The 23,233-nt window shown below is 37.3% G+C and overlaps 2 protein-coding genes across 2 annotated transcripts in view; one reads left to right on the top strand and one right to left on the bottom strand.

Annotated features, from left to right (window-relative positions):
* The first annotated feature begins 11,439 nt into the window (after nt 1-11,439).
* Nucleotides 11,440-23,233, top strand: part of LOC126761687 (uncharacterized) — a 60,121-nt gene continuing 48,327 nt past the window's right edge. Inside the window, exons 1-4 of the mRNA XM_050478047.1 lie at nt 11,440-11,499; nt 11,559-11,718; nt 11,777-12,150; nt 12,229-12,314. Coding sequence (XP_050334004.1) covers nt 11,470-11,499; nt 11,559-11,718; nt 11,777-12,150; nt 12,229-12,314 — 650 coding nt within the window. The 5' untranslated portion in view covers nt 11,440-11,469. The remainder of the gene's footprint in view (nt 11,500-11,558; nt 11,719-11,776; nt 12,151-12,228; nt 12,315-23,233) is intronic.
* On the bottom strand, nt 16,107-19,614 carry LOC126761677 (short-chain dehydrogenase/reductase family 16C member 6-like). The gene is made up of 6 exons (XM_050478034.1): nt 19,404-19,614; nt 17,187-17,342; nt 16,949-17,125; nt 16,797-16,869; nt 16,430-16,736; nt 16,107-16,355 (listed from the first exon to the last, which is right to left on the bottom strand). The coding sequence occupies exons 1-6, from the start codon at nt 19,560-19,562 to the stop codon at nt 16,289-16,291; spliced, it is 939 nt and encodes a 312-aa protein (XP_050333991.1). The 5' UTR covers nt 19,563-19,614; the 3' UTR covers nt 16,107-16,288.

The following is a 23,233-nucleotide window of genomic DNA, read 5'->3' as shown; positions in this document are numbered from 1 at the left end:
AAGGTCTAAGTAGGCGAGGTTTTTCATAAATGAAAGACAAAAGAGTGTACAAGAGATAAAATTTCCAAGAGATTATATAAGAACATTTCTCATATCTCAGAACCTCCATAAGCTACATTTCATTTGATGTTAGAATGTCAAGAACACGATAGTTCAAAAGTTCGGTATTCAATTTTCACTTTAGATATTTAAAGTTGCTTAATTTTTAACTAACGCCGAGTTCAACAGAAAAATAACCGAATTTGTTTTATTCTTTTGCACCGCGTCTCTTAAATTAGCAGGTAGTTTTTAGTCGCTGGCTTACAGGAAAACTGAGAAACTGTCTCAGTGCCGCTTGGACTATATTTTTGAACCAAAGTTAAGAGTTTCAGATACTTCAACAGAAATTCAAGTGCGATCCTTATTGGCGCTTGTAACGCGCAACCTAGTATAGGACACACCGAAAAGTACCAATCATTTCGATGAATTAAAATACATATTTTACTTGAAGATGAAAAAGAACAAGGTCTTCCTTATATTGGAACAATATTTATTATCACTAATTCAAATCTCAGTTGAACTTGTGAGGAATAACAAGACAAAACAATTGGAAAACATGTTAATGTCTCTAAGAATAAACTATTATGACGAATAAGGATAGAAACGCAATCTCTTACTAGTCTTGCTTGACAGACTCTAACGACGGAATTCAAATCAACAAAGTATCAAAACAATTTCATTCCAACCGGAAATTAGAGACAAAAGCTGCTAAAGATTTCAAGGCTGCATTAAAGCAGAAACAATACGGAATATTACCAACCTCTCACTTCCCGCTAATATGAAAGTACCATTTACTCGCAAAGCGTAACTAATGAGCTAGCAACCAAATGGAGGATGACCAAAGCTTCAGTACATAACAGCCATGGCTGAGCACCTTTCGATGACACGACGCTGTAGATGAAGAAATAGAAGACACTGCAAAGAAAAAGTGTGGTGATGCTATTGATACAACTTAAAATAGCAACTCAAATGGATTGCTGGTGGGGGCAATTGCTGTCATTGCAACAATTGCAATCATCTCGGACGAAATGAAGGAAAGAATATGAATGGAGACCAACAGAGTCGAAGGAATATGGGCGAACGAGCTAACGGTGGAACGGTGAATGATGGAAAGAAAAAGTCAATTGGTGTACGTTGAAGAACGCCACTTATTTTAATGAGAATTTCTAATTTCCACCAATACACAACTTAACGGTATTTATTATACTATATTGTAGTTGTAATGCCGGAAATGAAAAGAACCGAATGGATTCAAGAACATCGTAGAAGACGAAAAAATACTGTAATACAAATAAGTAAAAGTCTCTTGCGTTGTAGATGCTGCAGAGAAAAAATACAAGTAACGGTATAGCTTGTAGGTAAATAAGTGTATGCGTCAACTCCCCCGCATTTACGCCCCCAAATAAGTTGTGTTGTGGTGTAGATTTGTGACGAGTTGTTCGCAAAGCAACAGAGTGAGGGTGGAATGTGGTATGTATGTATGTATATCGTTCTACGTCTAACTGTATTTGTTTACATATCCAACGTGACGACTACTTCGACTTAGTCAAATGAAATTCTTTCGTCGCACAAATATTTGCAACAATTAAATGTAACGTTAGTGTATGTGGAATACTGTTACAAATATACAGTTAGACAACCATCGTGTCGGTCGGCAAGTCAGCTCACTCCGTCCGTTATCCGCAAATGTCATCTTTATTTGTTGCTGATCCGTTAGCCAAGACAACAATGACCAGGCGACCAAGCAGACAGACGCATAGCAAATGTCAAGCGAATATCTGATGGAAAACTCATCAAGTGTTTGGAACCCCAAAAAATTCCACCAACTCTGTGCAGTTAAACTGTTTTGTATGTTGATGCTTCTATTCCTCGGTTCCGTGTATTGCTTACACTTGAATGGGTTTCGGGTGTTGCTGGCGGCCGCATGAGGCCAGCGAATAGAGATGGAAAATCTTTAGTAAAAATTGTTTGAAAAATCTTTGGATAAGTATGTTTGGAAAAGACACAGCTATTTCTTTAGTTTAATTTGTTATGCCCTATAAGAAATAGAAAGTATTGAATCCTCTAAATAAGAACAGGCCCGGATTTACGTCCAGCCAAGGTTTCTCAACTAGTTAGGCAGCAGTTTCTAAAACTATTTGGAAAATATTTTTCGTTACTACAATAATAAAACCAACCAAAACTAAACGAAAGTAGAAAAGAATATCTTTACCACGAAGGCAAAAGTTACTTAAGGATGATTAATTTTGAGGTTCCTTACTTTTTTAAAGAAAAAGCACAGAAACTTAAAATTTAATGGGGAATGTTTATTATCATTCGAAGGAACATGTTGGCCGCGGCTACGTCCCAGATGGTTCATCCCTTGGGTCCAATTTTCGCTGGCGAATAAAAAGTGTGATGTTTTGCTCCAAGGCCTGAATCGAAGCGGCATTGTCCGAATGGACTTAAGACTTTACATCTGAGAGAAGTGACGCCGTCTTGTTGAAACGAAATGTCGCCGTGATCGTCAGCTTCAAGTTCAGGCATCAAATAGTCGGTTATCATGGCGCGATAACGATCGCCATTGACGGTTACGTTCTCAACCGCATCATTTTGAGAAAATATGGCCCGATTATTCCACCGGCCCACAAACCACACCGAACCGTTCTTTTTTCTGGATGAAATGGCAGCTCTTGAATCTCTTCAGATTTCTCTTCGTCCCAAATGCGGGAATTGTACTTGTTTACATACCTCTTTAGAAATGGACCGCAGCGCTGAACAAAATTTGGCGCGAAAACGTCGGATCTTCTTGGAAATTTTCAAGAGCCTTTAAAGCGAAACGATGTCGCTTGGGAAGGTCAAATGGCTTCATTTTACGCTTTCAATTTAAAATCTCAACTCGAAAAATGCGCCAAGTCGTTCCACACGTTAATCGGAGTTGCTGCGAACGGCTCCATACGGCCACGGCTAGAAATACAAACTCAAGAAGATGTTTGCTTAAAAATATTCCCAGAATCCGAAAGAGGGAACAAATATATTTTCTCAGATAGCTTAAGGGAGGCTAGTTAGAAACTCCAAAGCTACTGAAATCACCTTTACTTGATAATGGCCGCTGTTTTTAAAAGTCAAAGACATCTCTTGTTGAATAGTGACATTTGGTAGCTCAAAGGTGGTATTGACAATTTTAGTCAATAAATTGCTCTTATCAAAAATTGCTCTGTGAAAACTAGGCCACATATGGTGATTTTATCAAAACAAGAACATTTCAATCAGTTTCCACAACATGTCATCACGAAATAATATCGAAGCGCGGACTGATCTTCTACATATCAAAAAAGAACTGCGTGAACGTTACTAGTGAAATTCCAAACTCATCGTAAACATGAGGTCTCTCAGTTTCTCAGATATAGGTCTAAAATTTTGCGCTTGTCCTATTCTAATGAAGCTACTCATTAGTCGGAACCGCCAATATCAGATCACTATAGCCAATAGCTGCCATAGAAAACTGATCAATTTAACTCAAATTTTTATATGGAGAACTTTTTAATATTACAAAGTGTCTTAACGGCATTTAACACAGGTTATTATTTAAAGTTTCGCTACAATCTCCGAATAAATTATTTAGATCGAACAACAATGACATATGTATATACATGTTGGCTGTCATACAACTGGCCAAACAAACTCAAGTTCTTGTTTAGAAAACTTCTTAATTTGACAAAATATCTTCACGAAGTTTCGCACAGATTATTATCAACTATAGCATATAGCTGACATTCAAACTGACCGATCAAAATCAACATAAAGCTATTTTTATATCTTTTTATGCTATAAGAAATGTGTTTGTTAAGGCTATTGTCTCTTCAGTGCCGTTTTTTCTTGGTTTTTGTTTTTGCTTTTATCATTGATATTTTCTTTTATTTCTGCGAATCTTTGGCCACATTGTTTTCTTCTTTTAATTAAAAGTATTTTGTCTCACATACTTTGCAACACCCCAACATTTTTATCTAGCCATGGGCGCTTACCGCATACAAATAGTGGCCACTATAGCAATCTTCAAACACCATAGAGCTGTGGGAGAGCAAACCCACAGACTTACACCATCGAAAAGCCCAACTTATCTTCCGCTTGCGTCTAAACGTTGTCACTTGTTATGTTTCAATTTAGCCGTCACTTCACTTCAACTTGCCTCGTCACACCTACTTTTGTTAGTTCTTCTCTCTCTTTAACTTATTTTGATTTTTTCACGTCAGAATTTTTTGCTACACTGACAGCGTGACCTCCTCTTCGTTCTTGTTCGGTTTTGTCATTGTCCACCTCTAGCGCAATTCTCGGAGGCGTAAACAGTGCCAAATCGTATATTTGCCATATTTACACTTTGGCTTTTGCAATTTTTCTTACACATTTTCCTTCAACAACGTATGCAAGGTACAATTAGGCAGGCTCTCCTAAGGGCTGAGTTTGCTTTTAGCACCATCTCTTCTCTTTATCCGATTTTTTTTGTCTTTTTACAAAAATTAATCTTTCAAAAGTATTTTATCCACAATCTTCAAGCGCTGTCATCAAGACATGTTGTCTTGCTGGATTATTTTTCCTTTTTTTGCTTTCTTTACTTGTCTTCTTTTTTGGACAATTCACTAATTGCAAATGAGTTTGGTTTTTCTCTTTTCTCCCTCTCTGTTTAAATAGAAGAACTGCCGGTTTTATGCTTAAAATAAAGAAACTGTCAGCCAAGCAGGTCTCTGGCAAATTCGATGTGAAATTTTTTCAGTTCTTATTCGAGTATTCTTTCTCATATTTTCCGTTGATGTTAGCCACCTTTTCTGCGCTGCAATTAAAATATTTATAAGTGAAGAATTTTTAGAATTTAGATATTAATTATTAGTACGACAGTGCAAGAATAGTTTGGTCGCCAAAGAGAGAATGTTGAATGCACGATGGAACGCCTACCGTCTGTGGCAAGACTTAAATTATAAACACTTTTTTGTTATAACGGCAGACACTCTATATATTATGTCGAGTCTTCGATAGTTTTTCTTTCATAAAACAATAATGATAGTTGACTTTTAAGCTTTAAATGTCCGGAATGTAGAAAACTGGAGCGGATAGGAGTACGATTTTTTCTAGGTGAGAGAGCTACCCATAACTTCAAGATTTAGTCAAAGAGTTCACAATATTTTCAGAGAGATCTTTAATAATCAGATTGGCTACTGGATTCATATAGAAAACTAATAGAACTAATAAACTTAATCTCAGACCCTTGTGAATTTATGGTTAAAGGTAACTATATGAAATAATCGACTTTTGACTTACATCTTTCTAACTTTGCTAACAAGTATTCCTCTTTGCAAGTATTCCAGATATCCGTAATCAAATACGGGGTCTTATTGCTATGGGGTACCGTTAACAGTAGAATATATTAATCTGGAACCCTATGTTCGAGTAGAAATTATGTTTTGATTTTTATTCCAAGAAAGTAGGTTTTGCTTTCTCTTTCGCTCTCATTTTTTAAAAATGCATGAAACTGAGTCAATAATATCAACCAAATAGACAAGGTCCAGCACGCAGCGAAGAAAATATAGCAGCCGTAGCTGAGAGTTTACACGAAAACAGTGGAGAGTCGATTCGGCACCGTCTTGTCACGAAAGCGTATAAAACACAGCTTGTGCAAGAACTGAAGCCGCCCGACCTTCTCAAGTGACATCGCTCCGTTCTATGGGCGCTTAAAAAGTTCCAAGAAGATCTGACGATTTCAAGCCAATCTTGTTCAGTGATGAGTCCCAGTTTTGCTCAACGAAGAGCAACCTGAAGAGATTCAAGAGCTGCCATTTCATCCAGAAAAAACAAGGAAACATCGGTTCTGATTTCTTCAAGAATGATACTGGTGAGAACGTAACCATCGGTGGCCACCGCTAGACTTTTTCCTGTAGGATATGTAAAGTCTAAAATCTGTGCGGACAATTCCGCTTCGATTCAGGTTTTGTAGGAAAACATCACGCATGTCATTTGCCAGTTACCAGTCGAAATGCTCGAACGGGTCATCGATAATTGGACTCAACTCCAAAAAATAAAAGCCAAAGAATGTTTTTGCGACTGATAATAAACATTCCAAATTAAATTTGAAGTTTCTGTGGTTTTTTTTGTAGGGAACATCGGAACTGATTACCTTATATGTATATGTATTACCACCGTCAACAACTTTTATTATACGCTTAACCTACCGTAAGCGACGTACGTCCAGCGTGCGTCACCGTGACCTCTCCAACTTGGAATCTTCCTACTCTACCACTTGCAGTCTTTCCCGCACATATGTACTTGGCCGAGCATACTTGGTTAAGCCCAGCGCCACCCTAGCTTTACTCCTTCAACTCGTGAGCACATAGTTAATAAGTCTTGCGTAATTATTTGCAAAGTACTCAATTGCTGGTAAGTTTAGTGGCTCATTAATGATCCTGCGTACACAAACCCATCTACACACTCGCATATGAACCTGCGTCCTTAACTACTCCATTAGTTGGCGGCAAGGCAGTACGCATAATTGTTCAACGCACACATTTTTCATGCACTAATGCAGCACTTTGAGTTGTTGTTGTTTAAATTACGCTCAAGATGCGCATCCAGATTGTTGGTGATGTACGAGTAAGAGTTGTGCTAGAAATGGGATATGTGGTTAGACTGAAGAACTTGCATGCCTTTATATTTATTTGCCTACGCAAATGTATGTAAATCCCTCGAGCATTCGCACAATTACTAGATAAATAGTACATGTATGGTGCATATGTAGATATGTAGACTACACATGCGTAACGGTAATAAGTGTAAGTGGCTTTCAGAGCTAATGGCTACCATTCAGGCAGATTTGGATGGCACTACACCTTTTTGCGGTGTAATTAGTATTAAGTGGAAGAAGCAGGAGGGAGTGCTCCGCTTTTAGTTTGAATCGCAAGAAATAATAAATGATAAAAATATATATGGTATTTACTTTCAAAAGCTTCCTCAGAACTATAAGGAAAAATAAACTTTTTTGTTCCAGAGTCTGTTCGCCTGGCTCTACATCTTACTAAGCTTAAGTTATCCCGTTGTTTACCAAAACTCAAGTCTACCCTAATGACGTTTTCGAGGCTTAGAACGCTTTTATTTAACCTTTCTTTTCTCACCAATTGGTCATATCTTCATACTTGATCTCGAACGACTCTTTGCTTCATCTGAAGCGGTTTTCGGCGTTATCAAGGTTCAAAGGTGTTGCTCCTGGTTCAAATATAGATGATATTATCTGCAACATCGAAGTGATAGGGGATTTTTTTCGCCAATTCAGCGATTTTATCGCAATAAAATGTATATAAACATGCATTTTTGTCTTTATCGTATACAATATATGCCGTATTTTCTCTTTATTTTGCTCCATGTTTGTTGTAACTCACGACTTAAAACGACAATCATCAAAACACGTGTTATGATCTTTCCAAAAAGATATGGCATGACCCGATGCGACGAATAAAACTAGAACTACGCGCTTTCAACGCCAACTAGCGAACATACCGCAAGATTTTTTGACAACCTATTATAACTCAGGTTTGTTAGAAAAACGAAAATCTTTAAATCTATGAATTATTATAACGACACATACTAAAACAAAGTTCTCTAGGTTTCATTAAGGTGCCTTAGATACAATCACCAATCACAAGGAGTAAAGTCAGCCGGATGTTCGTAAATCCTGAACATTAGTTTTCGCCCAACTTTGTTTATTTTAGGCTCAAAGACACACTGTTCTGAGTAAAACTTGCTTTGTCATTTTCTTGGAGATAACTCAAACTTTAGCCGGTTATGCAGCATAAAGTCATCCAAAAGTTCGAAAATCTTTATTTTGGATAGTCGAAAAAGTTGTTTCGTATTTCTAATCAAACTTCAACTTATTTTTTTATGCTAATAAATAAATAAACAAATATTTACCATTTCGGTAGACCACTTTTTGCCATTTTTCCGTTGTTAGAGATATAATTCCCTTAGTGTAAAATTTTCATCAGTGTAAATCGAAATTTCCAAAACGGAAGCGAGCGCACCATTGTTGTGCCATACGAACTGATACAGCATCGTTTCCGTAAATTTTACAAATTTCATTGGTGGCTTGCGTGGCATTATTTCCTTTATTATACAAAAATTTGAAAATATAGCGAATTTATTCAATATTCTCAACCATTTTTGAACAGCTGTAACTTTTTTTCAACTTCCCCGAATTTAATTTAATTTTTTTTTTTTTGGTTAAATGAAGCTTAAAACGTCACCTTTCCAACACAATATGGTATGACACAATATGATTGGTAGCACTGGAGATATACGACTGCAACGACATCTATTGACAAAATACGAAAAGACTTTTTCGACTACTCAATATTAGGTACATATATGGGAGCTCAGGGAAGTATTGACCCGATTCAATCCATTTTTGATACACAGAGATGCATTTCCAGGAAAAGATTTTCTCTGAATTTAAATTGTATATCCCATATGTTGACCGTTATTTTGGGTCAGAGGTCAACAATAAATACTGGAGTCCACATTTCCGGTATTTGGGGACTTGAACAGTTTTGCTTGAATTTGGAAAATTTTTGGTCATAAGGTGGCTTACTTTAAAAAATTATTAGTGCACATTTTTATCCCGTTATAATTATAAATTACTTCTTGATTTGTACACTGGAAAGCGAAATAATCAAATGGAGTTTAAAACAGTGTTATATGGGAAGTAGGCGTGGTTGTAGCCCCACTACACTCATTTTCGCACTTTGACTTAAGAATATGAGAAGAATATCACGTATTATATTTAGTCGGAATCGGTCGGTCGGGTCTCAAGATATGTAATTTCAACAAAATTGGGCGGTACCACGCCCATCGTCCAATTTTTACCTCGGCTCCCATAAAGCCTTTTCATTTTTAACGTCTCTGGCGTATTTAGTTATTGCTTTATCACGTTTTTAGTAGTTTTTAACAGTACCGTTATATAGGGAGTGCGCGGGGTTATCATTCGATTTCATATATTTTCACACTGTCGGTAGGAGTTCTCATATATTTGAGCTGGGTAAATTTGATGTTATAGCTTAAGTGGTTTGGGAGTTATGTACATTAAACTTATTAGAGAGCGAGGCCAAGTGTCTATAAAAACACCCGTTGTATATATAAATGTTCAACGTGGCGGGCTGAGTCGAATTTAACCACGATTTAGTCATGTCCGTCTGTCTATTCATCTGTATATTTGCGTACTAGTCTCTCAGTTTTTGAGATGTTGATCTGAAATTTCGCATTTTCCGTTGACTTGCATAAGCGATAGTGGTACGGAAAGTTTTTTGACAAACTGCAATTAACTATCTCTTACTTTTCGAAAAGTCTTTAATTCCTGAAATATAAATAACGTCATTACTTTCATCCTTTAACCAGATACGCTGAAAAGCGGTTATCTTTTAGATTCCTCACAATGATATTTACGACTTCTCGCTCGTTTCCCAACAACAAATTTGCTTTACTGTCTTTGCACATATCGCTCATCATCCACACTAATTTACACTCACTCAAATACGTACTTTGCCAACTCATCAGCACACTGTAATTATACCTTTGACTTATACTCACCCCGAAATCTGACTCAAAAACATGATTAATATTAACTTATATTGAGTTCAGTGCCTCTTCTAAGCTAAAGAAATAGTCGCAAAAGTCATAAATCAATTTTGAAATGCATTAACCTTACTGTAAATACAGAACAAACGTTGCCTTACCTTAGTTAATAATAAAATTTTCTTTCAGCACACTCACATAAAGCTACATCTCTCTCCACACAATCTGCAGCAGAAGCTAGGGTATACAACAAAAACTCTTAAGCAACATTGCAACCGAAACTTCTAAGGTTTCAAAGTGCATTTAAATACCAAACACATACACCCAAGTAACCAAATATTGTTGCCCTACAGCAGTTACTTTGTTTCCCACCCACTATTCCCCACCTTCTTCAAATACATTTGTTGTTTTGCAATATTTGATATGGCATCACCTTTCAATTAAAATGCTGTTGCTACTCATTTCCGTTCCAAGCAGTTGCTTGCATCCCCCGCCAACTACGCCGAAGCTTCCGCTCTGCTACCTTGGCGCGCTTTCATCTAACGGAACACCTCAGTGGCAACAAACGCAAGCCAAGTCATCAACAACCCACGCACCAAAGCGCCTGCAGTCTTCTACGCTGACGGCTACGGCAGTAGACAAGACAAATAGTACCAGTGCAGTATACTTGTATATGGCAGGCATTTGGGGCGGTCAGGTGGTGGCATAACACTCAACTTCCGGTTGCTACGTCTAATTGAAAGTGCAATCTGAGCGCTGTGTTGCAGTAAAATGCAATTAATGCCCGCAAAGCATTTTTGCATATCTTTGATTTGTTTGTACGGCACTGTTCCTCCTACAATCTCCAATCTTCTAAAAACCCCATTATACTCTCTCGACATCGATATTTTACTATGGTTTGTTTGTATTGTTTTGCTCCCAGCTTTTTAATGCGTTTTTGCTTGGGCTCTCAGTTCAACTTCAAGTTCTCAGGTTGTTTACATATTTACTTGTTTGCCTAACTGTGACTATCCCTTTCAGATGTATATTTGCTTGCTTTTTTGTTATTGACGAGTAAGAAGACTCGTATTTGGTTTTAGAAGTTCATTTGTACTTCTATGCAATCAAAAAGAAATTAGTAGGAAAATTGTTTGAGAATTTGTATTTTCGTCAAGAAATCTTCCAACTAAATGTCTAGAAGAACGAACCGTTGGTGAATTAGAGTTTTATTCAATGCCTTCAATGAAAATAACTGTCAAACTCAAGCGTTATAATTCTCACTATCTATTTTTTTCTATTATTTCTTTTCTGAATCATCTTCAGTTTATCTCGCTCTCTCTTATGCTTTCAAAATAACTCGTATGTATCACAATCTTAGCTTATTGAAGAGTTATCAGCTTTCACGAGTACGATAGGCGAAGCTTTTTAATCAGGAGTTGTCTCAGTGAAACTTTTTTCGAGTCAAACTCACTGAGTGCGTTTCGCTGCTCTTGATCTAGATATATAATTTGTTAGCTATTGCACTGGAATGAAAGCAGCTTTTTGGAAACCTTTCTAAATTTCATTATGGGCGATCTCTGGTTATAGTTGCTAGAACAACAGAAGCCATCTTTAAAAACTAAATCTAAATCTTATACAAACAATTAATAAAGATTTCCTGAGTACTACATACATAGTACATAAATTTTTACTTATGAGAACCAAAACCCCATAATATTAGTACTGATTTTGTGCTTTCTTTGAAATATAGTTTTCAAATATTTTTTACAACTCTTGCAAACTTCAAAAATTGAGAGACCAAAGAAAATATAAAAATATATTTTTCATAATTTTTTTTTTTTTAATAATTATACAAACAAACGCGAAATGTCCACGAGATTTACTAAGACGCTAACGGTTAGCTAGCCATAATCCGATTTCAGTTTTCATTTTGAATAATTTTTTACTCAAAACAGGCAAATAAATTTCATGACTATAAGCTATATGCGATCAATTTCCAAACGAATTCTTTAAATTCAATATGTGAGGAATTCAAGAAGCGCGTACAGTCCGGCATACGCAGGCGCATCTTCATAATTGATCTGGAAGAAGAAGCGAAACAACTGGCACTAAAAGGTGAGTAGGTGCATAGCTCGTAAAACCAAAATATTTATCCTCAACCATCTGCAAATAGTACGCAACACGAAACGCTTTGACAATTACACCGTCGCTATGGCTGCCATCGAAGAGTGTTTAGACGAATATCGTCGCACGTCTCATATAATTGCCGAAGAGAAGAAATTCAGTTTAATCGATTATTGGATGGATAATCTAAATGTGCCCACTGGTGCAACATTAATCAAAGAACAGCGTAAGTCGAGCAAAAAGGCGCCTAAAAAGACACCATCTGTTTTACCGAAATCGCCACCGAAGCTAACAAAAGCGTCAAAGTTGTCAAGAGTGGAGATGGAGAAGAAAAAATCAGTGTTATCATTCCCAACCTGTCCACTTTTAATGCCGAAGCAACACAACACAGTTGGACGCCCTGAGCCACTCTCCAAAAGAAAGGTAAAGCGTTGTGTGAGACAAGGAATAATATTTTAAATTGACTGAGTTCTCTCTCGCTCTCTGTCTGTGTTGTTGCAGTACATACAAGACGAACCGGAATATTCGAAAATTTTCATAATCCTCATTGGCGATATGGACAATGATTTCTATGTGAAACTGTTGAGGTATGTGAAATCTTGTCGAGTGAGTGGATATATTATATATGTATATACAAAAGTATAGTTTATGTCTTTTTTACTAGTACTTATTGCTTATAGATTTGCAAGTTTAAACATCCACATTGCATTGACAGCTTCACAGTCGTTTAAGCTCATGTGTCAGCTGCAAGGAAATGCAAATGTTACACTTCGTGAAACTTAACAAACAATAAATTACACTTTAAATGCCATCAATAAGACCCACTGCACTCTCACCCATTAATTGATGCTTAGAAATTGTTAACCGTTTCTTAAGCGAAAGCTAAGCAGTGGTACAGAAGAGAGGAGTGTTTCTTACAATTTCCTTCTAAAATATTTTCCCAACAAAACCAACACGATACATGATCTCTGTTGGTTTTTAAACTAGGGGTTTGCTCCCCTAAAAATGTATATAAAGCTCTACCGGCAGAATACAAGATTAGTTTTCAATATATTTTTTCTCTAGGTCTAATTAAAGAGGAACCCAAAATGGCTTAACTATCGAAAATAAGTTTATCAGAGCAACTCTACTTATTTATTTAGCCGTAAAACGGTGTTTAACTATTTTGTTTAATTTGGTGGCCGATCCATTAATACCCGCACCTATCGCCACACCAGCCCAGGTCCATTCATATACTAGTGATTACATCTTGTATACTGGAACAAACTTCCATATGAAGAAAGGAAGTGTATGTATATATGTAGATCCTTGCACGACAACGAAGACAACAACTGCAGAGAGCAGTTATGCTCATATTAAGGGGTTCAAAATTATCAGTTACGAAATAAATTTCCTCTAACGGCGCCACTGTTTAATTTACTCATTCAAATAACCATTTCCAAGTGGTTCTCCCATTACTTGCAACACACAAACAACTCCTTAACTTGTCCCAAACTGGTAAGGAAACTTGAGTATAAATACCAAGAGTATGCCAAGTATATATTAAGCTTTGTTTGGGAAGATGTATAGAGTTTATCAAAAAGCTTGCAACACATGCATCAAGCTTAAGTGCAACATAAAACTGCAATAGCAGCATTCGAATTTATGGTATGTACATATATCCAAGCTGCAAAATATTCACACAAACTTTCACAAGTAACCCGAAAGACATGCCAACATGTGCGTAGAACTATTCGTATGATGTAAGCAATGTCGATAGCTACGCATTTACTTACTTACTTGAACGTAAACTTAAGGCAGCTTAACGCGATTTGCATATAGTCGTAAGTGCCAGTATTATAGTCACAATTTCGCATTTGCATATCTTTCGGCTTTCAGTTGTGTGCAGGACATACCATAACAGTAAGGTAGATAGTTTGTTATAATGTTGATAACCTCTTGGTATAAAGGGTGTTTACTGTAGAGCTATAGGAATTTTAGCACCATTTTCTAAATCTACAACTTTCTCGGAATCCAAGAGAGTCTTAAAATTCAAATTAATAGAAAGCGCTTGCTGAGCTCACTTGAAGTTCAAAGGTCCAAGGCTTAAGCAGACATCGGAGAAACGATTCGACTCCAAACGGATGAAATTGGTGGAAGGATGCTCTTCCGAGCTAACTCATCTACTTTGCCTTTCCCAGCGATTCCGCCGTAGCCGGGTACGCTTACGAGTTTAATAGGAAGAAAGCTTTAAGCTATTGAGGTCATGCACTCCTTGACGAGTCTTAAGCAACAGTGAGCTCAAAGCCAGTATAGCCGATCGGCTATCGGAATGAAAGCTCTTCTCTCTGCAGAAGCTGGACTTCAGAGCAGTAATTTACTGCTGCCTTGATGACAGCCACCTCCGCATGAAAGACGTTACAGTGGTCCGGTAGTCCGACAGAAGACTCCACTACCTACTCTCCACCATAGCCTCGATCCATCTGTGAAAAAACTCACTGCAGCTTACCGTCGGTGGAGGGTTTTGTGGTAGTGTTAGGAGAAATGCAATCAAAACAGTGGTGAATTTCTGTGCGTCACAAATTTTCTACACTTTAGAAAATAAAAGTGGCTCAGTTTTATTTGCACTTCTGGCTAATTCACCTACTCTCTCTAGCCACTTGATTTCCACAGTTAACTAACTTCATGATACCTTTGCTGCACGCTGAAGCTATTCAGGTATAATTCCGTTGGGTTCCGGAGACTTAAACGGTTTAAAAGAGTTCATGACCCACGTGAGAGGACGCTCGCCTTCGGAGGCTCTATAGGCTTCTTGAAGCTCTCCAAAGGGGTACTTTTTTCGTATATAGATTTAGTGGAAACTGAGTATTCAAGAGTAGCCCTATGGACTCCTTTCTACTCACAGTCCAGTTTCCAGACCCATCTCTCAGATACCCGAAAGGAATAGAATTCTTTGCGAGAATTCACCTAAACCCAGACGATTCATGACAGACTTTTACGCTTTCGCAGAATGCTCTCCAGAAAAACCTTTTGGCCTTCAAAATCTCAGTCTTATATATGGCAAGACTCACTTTATATAGTGCCCAATCTGCTTTAAGTTCGATCCAATTAAAATTAATCTGATTTCCAATAACTCTGGTATCCACCAATGAGATATTTTCTTTCGTTTCTGAGTTTTCAGAGGACACAAGCTGTCAAGGACAAAACTACAAATAGAATTTAAGAGCGGGACGCACTCATTGATCGCTTTAGCCAGGCAGATAGCCTTGAGCTTCGACCTAGCGCAACGGGAAGAGCTGATCGAAGCTTCTTACCGTAAAGTTCCGAGTCCGTATTTCTAAAGTTTCTGTATGGTTCTCTGACCGGACCTGCTCTGGCCAGGTTAAAACTAATATAAATATGTACATGTGATCACAGAAGGAATTATTAACATGGGTCTCCTCCAGAATTTTTATACTCTCGCAACAAAGTTGCTAAGGAGAGTATTACAGTTTTGTTCACGTAACGGTTGTTTGCAAGTCCTAAAACTAAAAGAGTCAGATATAGGGTTATATATACCAAAGTGATCAGGGTGACGAGTAGAGTTGAAATCCGGATGTCTGTCTGTCCGTCCGTCCGTGCAAGCTGTAACTTGAGTAAAAATTGAGATATCATGATGAAACTTAGTACACGTATTTCTTGGCTCCATAAGAAGGTTAAGTTCGAAGATGGGCGAAATCGGCACACTGCCACGCCCACAAAATGGCGAAAACCGAAAACCTATAAAGTGTCATAACTAAGCCATAAATAAAGATATTAAAGTGAAATTTGGCACAAAGGATCGCATTAGGGAGGGGCATGTTTGGACGTAATTTTTTTGGAAAAGTGGGCGTGGCCCCGCCCTCTACTAAGTTTTTTGTACATATCTCGGAAACTACTATAGCTATGTCAACCAAACTCTACAGAGTCGTTTCCTTCAGACATTTCCATATACAGTTCAAAAATGGAAGAAATCGGATAATAACCACGCCAACCTCCCATACAAAGGTTATGTTGAAAATCACTAAAAGTGCGTTAACAAAAAACGTCAGAAACACTAAATTTTACGGAAGAAATGGCAGAAGGAAGCTGCATCCAGGCTTTTTTCAAAAATTGAAAATGGGCGTGGCGTCGCCCACTTATGGACCAAAAACCATATCCCAGGAACTCCTCGACCGATTTCAATGAAATTCGGTATGTAATATTTTCTTAACACCCTGATGACATGTACGAAATATGGGTGAAATCGGTTCACAACCACGCCTTCTGCCAATATAACGCTATTTTGAATTCCATCTGATGCCTTCTCTGTCAAAACGAGTGATATTCTAATAAAATTATTTGCGATTTAACGCTGAGTATTAATGAAATCGCTCTAGAACTTCGATCTATATCCCTAATATATATTAAATTTATTTTCATTTAATATCGTGTTTATCATATTATAGATACTAGGGTTAAATTAAGCGATAATATTTCTGAAATCGAATTGTGATGGTATGGTATATAATGTTCAGCTGCCCTCGAACTTAGGCCTGCTTTACTTGTTATTGTACTTATGGTTTCAAATATTGTTTGATGGGGTAATATTTGCAGCAGTCAACCAGTCTTGAACTCGTTGTGGTAAAAGACTGCAAAGACAAGAAAAAATAATTTTAAATTATTTAAGATTCATATTTGCTTTTAAACGGTTGTAGTTATTTACTCTATGAGACGATAGATGAGGGCAGCTAAACTCGGTATGATAACCTCTATTTCACCACATAACATTCTCGATACAGCTCTCTGCGCGACTTCTTCGCCTTCTAGTAATGGATATCTCTTAGTGAAGCCTCCTTCTTCTGCCATCTGGGTAACCCTAGCGTTAGTTCGAATAAAATATGGAAATACGGTAGTAAGGTGAATACAACTGAAGCCTTCAATCTTTAGTTCGGCCCGCATTATTCGCATTAGGGTACGTACAGCGAACTTAGCACTGGAATACGGTTCGGACTGCACCAATGCTTGTAGGCCTAGATAAAATTGCAATTCAAAACAATTGTGACTTTTTTATGCATGTATTTGGAACTTACCGGCTACAGAGCACACAGCCATAAGATAACCTTTCTTGGCACGCTTCATATTCTCCATGAACACACGATTTGTCTGAATAAAAAATTTAATATATGATAATTTAATCTACTTTGATTTCAACGCCATTTTGTTAAACTCTTCGATAACTCACCCAGAAATGTGAAACATAATTAACATTTATCATCGCTTCAATTTCCTTCACTGTGGGCTTCAGCCTATCTGAATGAAACAGTAAGCCTGCATTATTCACAAGTATAGTGGCGGTGCCAATGTCATTGGTTAGCTTTTCATTGAGTTCTACAATTTCATCATATTTAGTGACGTCCACCTATTACAAGAGCCATTATTGGACTAATTGAGTTGTGTAAATTAACTGTAAATTCACTCACCTTATAAGCTTTTGCTTTGACGCCATATTTCTCGGCGATTTCTTTAGCTGTCGTCACAGCTAAGTCGTAATTGATATCACATATAGCAACATGGCAACCCCTCGCCGCCAATTCGATGGCGATATTTTTACCCAATCCACTTGCTGAACCAGTGACCTTGAATTTTTCAATTTCAATTTACTATTAATAGAGTATTCAATTTAATATTATTGCGCTAAAAATATGGTGTATAAGAATATCGTCATGAATTCAATATACGTTTAAAGTGGTTATCTCTATTTTTTCTCAAATTCGACGTGAAATCAGTAAGAACTACATACCTATATAAATGTATTTGATTTCGGCTGTGAACATTGTATGTTTGCGATGATAAGTGAAATGGTAGAAAGCTAAAACAATAGTGTATACCTTCTTAAATAAATGGAATAATATTTATACCATAGTCCAACTATAAAAACTCAATAAACGTTAAACATTTTAAATATAATACAATTTAATAAAGTAGCCGTAAAATAAGCAATAATATAGTTATGCAAATTAATTTGTGACCTATCATAGTTCAATAACGCAGTAAACAGTTATACTGCGAAACATCGTTTTTACTCACCTAAAAACCATAATCTTTAAGTTTCTATACTATAAAATGAAATTTTTTTACGGGCAACTGGACCGACAGACTTATGCACATCCGGCGATCAATTTGACTCGGCATCCTGATCATGCTTCTTATAATCATATTAAAAAGTTATAACTGATAGCTATTTAAATATTTCCACTTAAAAACTTATTTTTTTTGTTGTTGGACATATTTAATAAAAAAGTTCTATTTAGTTAAATTGTATTTAGTAACAAAACTCAGTAACGTAATGATTTGGATTTTGATTTTTCAGCGCTAAGTTTTTCCGCTAATTTAAATATTGGGTAGTCGAAAAAGTATTTTCGTATTTCTAATCAAACTTATTTTTTTTTTTATTTTTTAAAATAAACCAAATATGTACCAATTTGGGCGACCACTTTTTGCAATTTTTCTGCCAGAGGCATATTCTATTAGTGTAAAACTTTTCTGGTTTCTCGGCAAAAACTGCAACAAGTAATTTTCACAGGCTTCTCTTGAAGCCAACTTTACTACATTAAGGGAGTTCTGCATTGACCGAAACAAATGGTGTCCGATGTTGCAAAGACAGGGCTATATGGTGGATGCATCAAAGTTTCCCAGCCATGCTCTCCCAGTTTTAGTCGAGTCATCAAAGATGTGTGTGATCTAGCGTTGTCCTGATGTAAGACGAAGACCTTTCTGTTGATCAGTTCTGGCCGTTTTTTTTTTCGATTGCTTGCTTCAATCACATCAGTTGTTGACAGTAAAATGTAGGACCAATCGTTCGACCAGGCTGGAACAGCACATAGTGGATGATTCCTTTCCAATCCCACCAAACACTCATCATAACCTCTCGAGGCGTCAATCTTGGCTTTGCAACCATTTGTTGAGCATCATCGCGCTTGAACCACGATTTTTTTTCGCACATTATTGTCGTATTTAATCCACTTTTCGTCTCCTGTTACCATTCGCTTCAGAAATGGTTCGATTTCATTTCGTTTCAGCAAAGAATCGCAGATGTTAATTCGGTCCAATAAATTTTTCACAGACAATTTATGTGGTACCCAAACAATCAGCTTCTTTTTGTAACCAGCCTTTTTTTAAATGGTTCAAAACCATTTGATGATGAATGTTAAATTCCTTAGTGATGTCATGGCTGTTTACGTGACGGTCCTGGTCAGTCTTTTCCATACTTTCAACGACTTTTTTAACGATAAGTCGACCAGAGCGAAGTGCATCTTTCACATCGAAATTTCCAGGACGAAAGCGAGCGAACCATTGTTGGGCTACACGAACTGATACAACATCGTCTCCGTAAACTTCACAAATTTCATTGGTGGCTTGCGAGGCATTCTTCCCTTTTTATACAAAATATAGCGAATTGCTTCACTAGTTTCACTCATTTTCAACTTCAACTACCCAATATTAATGATATTAGTCCAACCTGTCGGAGTCGTATGAAAATCTTTCACAAAACATGGCAATTCGAAAGTTTTGAAGTACGGTGCAACTTTGAAACTTCGAAATTCGATTGACCTCAGCTCATACACTAAATATCACTTATTTGTTATCTTTAATAAGAGTTGTATTATTTGTGATATGTATATGAAACATGCACTTACAACGGCCACTTCATTTTTAATAGATTTTTCCTTTTTGCGTCGGCAACTTTCAATATTGGTAATTATAGAGGATACTACAAGCACTATAGGAAATATGAAAACCGCCAATGATATACAGACGATCCAGACAATCACTTTGTGCAAACTTTTTCCAACCATTTTTGAAACACAAGTACAAGCTTTAACACTAAACTGGCGAAAGCATCACTGAATAAACATTTCTCTATGAAATCACTTCGGTGTCGTCGTATAAATACCTGTATCTGTTTAAGCTTGAGAAAAAATGAGCTTTAGTTTTTCTTTTATTTTTGCATTGCATCGCGTAGTAGGTGAAAAAATAATAAAAAAACTTTTAAACGTACCTTATTATGTGTAAGTTAAGAGGGTGATGCAAATGGGATGTTATTTGGTAATACGGACAGCATTAGAAAGGGGCAACTGTGAATTTTGAAAAAGTTGGCATGCCCCCCCCTTTAATAGATTTAATGTACATATCTCCAAAACCACTAAAGTCAAATCAATCAATTTTTCTCAGAATAATCTTCTTTGTTATCCCCAATCCACTCGGATGACTGTCGATTAAACTTCGTAGAGAAATGATTTAGCCATGTTCCATCCATTGTCACATATCGGCACAAAAAATCCGGTTTATTACGCTTAAACATCTCCAAACTCATCAACTCGTCGCTGTTTTTGGTCAAAAGTGAGCTCGGGCGGCAACCACTTTGCACAGACCTCTTTTCAGGATCCATCGCGATCACCATCTTCGGTGCTCATTTCAGCACGCTTAAACTTAGGATGTCAATCCTTAATGGTTGATTTTCTTGAGGCAGTGTCCGAAAACTCACAAATATCGGCCAATTTGAGAGTTATTTAATTGAGACGCCTGAAGATACTTATTCTTCTTCTTGCAAGTTGCAAGATTGTAAAATTTTCGGTTACATCTGAACTTAGCCTTTCTTACTTGTCTTCATACTCTTGCAACATGTTCCTGCAAAGTAGGTAGGAGGGCAGCCCTGTTATCTTTCGGGCTCAATTAGCACTAGCTGTGCCTTGTCGTAGACCTTTTTATTATTGTTATCACGTTTCATCTTCTCTTTCAAACCATTTTGTGGTTACGATGAAGCTAATGATACGCTTTTTATAGACATCTATTCAAGCTTTGGTGTTTGATGGATTACAAGTGTTCTGTGTCCGATCTGCGATAGGGTGGGGCTTTCACAGAGAAAGTGGAAAATTGTTTCAATTACACTTATCACATCGTGCAGTTTCGGTTGATCGGCGCTTTATAATTGCATATTGGGGTTTCGATAACGTATCTGCCATGGTTGTTCTTATATGTAAGTCCATTAGCCTTTCTAGTACCTTCAACACAAAGGATGTGAGACTTATAGGTCTAAAATCGTTGGCATTATCGTGTGTTCTTCTGCCTGATTTTGGTAGGAACATCACTTTAATTCTTTTTCAACTCTTTTGGTTGTAAGACAGTTGCTTTGTATATGTTTTCAAAACTTTTAACCATTGGTTCTTCCAGCTTTTGCAGTATAATGGGCGTAATCCCATCTGGACCGGTCGCTTTAAATTGCGAGAAACTATTTATGGCGTATTTAATTTTCCTTTTGTCTACTATTAGGCCTAGGTAGTGAACTGCGTTTGCCAGTGGTTGAACCTCTATTGTCACCGTTTGCTATCTGCCAGTGAAATGCGTTTTAATAAGTACCTTCAGAGATTTCTATGCAGAGGAGGTCCAAGCATTTCCTTCCGCCTTAATATAGGCAGTAGTGGTGTGTTCTTTGGATAGCATCTTACTCAGCCTTGTGGATTCTCTGCAACTTTCTATCGATGTGCACAAAGATCGGCATAAGTCCGTTTTAGCTTTGCCGACTGCTTTTTTGTGTATTTTCATGATATCTTTGTATGGTTGCCAGATTTTGGTTCTGAAACTTTCATTGAAAGCTTTCTTCAGTTGTGCTCTCAGATCCTTAAGCTCAAGGAGGAGACTCTCTCTTATTCAGAAGTGTTAGCGGAATGGATTTATTGAAAGTTGTTGTTAAGATTTTTCTAACTTATCTACATACTTCTGTATCGAGTTCTTGATTACTATACTCTTATTGCGGCCTTTTTCAAGGCATTTTGTTGCTATTCTGGTAAATTTTTCCCATCCTGTTCTTCTAGGCTTTCGGTATTTGAGAGAAGTACTGAATTTCTCGGAAATACTGAAAAGTATCCAGGAGTGATCCGTCATGGAAGGCTCATGGTAACGTGAGGTCCAGTACTTCCTCCCAACCCGGAAACCTTTCAGAGCTCGAAAAAATAGGAATGACTCACCTCCGGCAGAGTATTATCACCTAAAACTAAACGAGATAGATAAGGTTACATAAATAATCAGGATGTCGAGAAAAGTTGGAGTCCGGTGTGTCCGTCCGTCCAAGCAAACTGTAACATGAGCCAAATTTGAGATATCTTGATGATACTTGGTATGGGACCTAATGGGCCTAATCGGACCACTGCCACGCCATAACTAATCACTAAATTAAGATATAAAACTGTAATTTGGCACAGGGTATCGCAGTAGTAGGGGGCACATGTGAGTAAAAACTTGAAAAAAGTTGGCGTGGCCCCGCCCTCTAATATGTTTAATGTACATATCTCCTAAGCCACTAAGGCTACAATAACCAAATTTGCTCAGCTCAAACTTCTACCGACAATGTGAAAATGGATATAAAAATCAGAAGATGACCCTGCTCTCTCCCCATATAACGGTACTGTTCAAAACTACTAAAAGCACAATAAATCAATAACTAATTATGCCAAAGACATCTTTTTTCCGGCATCTCTCCCCTCTCCATTTATGTACTACTATATGTACCATCGCTCTAGCTTGTTTAGTTCGCCTGCTGCGTCAAATTGAGTAGACGTGTGTTTGTAGTGCTCGTCACGAAAATGGAAAAACGAAATCAAGAGCAACGCGCCGCGATAAAATTTTGCGCCAGATTGGGCTAAATCGAAGGTGAAAACGATGATTATTGCCTGATTTGATAGCCGTGGAATCGTCCACAAAGAATTCGTTCCACCCGGGAAAGCTGTGAATCAAGTCTACTATTGCCACGTACTCGAAAGATTACGAAAACGAGTCAACAGGGTGCGCCCAGACATCGCTCATAACTGGATCCTTCATCACGACAACGCGCGTGCCACACCGCCCTCAGCGTGTCCCAGTATTTGGCCTCTAAAGGGATCGCCGTGTTGCAACAGCCGCCTTATTCGCCCGACATGTCACCCTGTGACTTTTTTTTTTTTGTTTCCTAAAACAAAATCGGTGGTCAAAGGAACCCGTTTTGAGTCGATTACGGACATCCAGGCGGCCGTGACGAGGGTACTCGCGGACATCCCAGCCGAAGCGTTCCAGAAATGTTACGAAGAATGGAAAACGCGTTGGAATCGCTGCAGCTGCCCAAGGGGACTACATTGAAGGGGATGGCAGAGTTGTAGAATAATTTTCAAATATACGGTTTTTATGGAATCATCATTAAATCTCATTATTTAAATGTCATACCTCGTATATTGACCAAAATATTTGTTTATTTATTTATTAGTATGAACACAAAAAAATAAGTTGAATTAGAAATACGAAAAGAATTTTTACCACTACTCACTTACCAGTTTTTTTTTTATTTTATTGAAATCAAATATGATATAATTCACAAAGTTACTTGCTTTATTTCATTTGTATATACTATGTTTATAAATGTCATAGTTTCATATTTTCGCATTGTAATACAAATTACAAACCACAACGGAAGTAAGTACTATTAATTTTTTAATAGTAG

Source organism: Bactrocera neohumeralis, chromosome 6 (genome assembly GCF_024586455.1).
Source record: "Bactrocera neohumeralis isolate Rockhampton chromosome 6, APGP_CSIRO_Bneo_wtdbg2-racon-allhic-juicebox.fasta_v2, whole genome shotgun sequence".
Taxonomy (NCBI): Eukaryota; Metazoa; Arthropoda; class Insecta; order Diptera; family Tephritidae; genus Bactrocera; species Bactrocera neohumeralis.
Note: the sequence above shows the minus strand (reverse complement) of the source record. Positions and strands in the feature narration are given on the sequence as shown.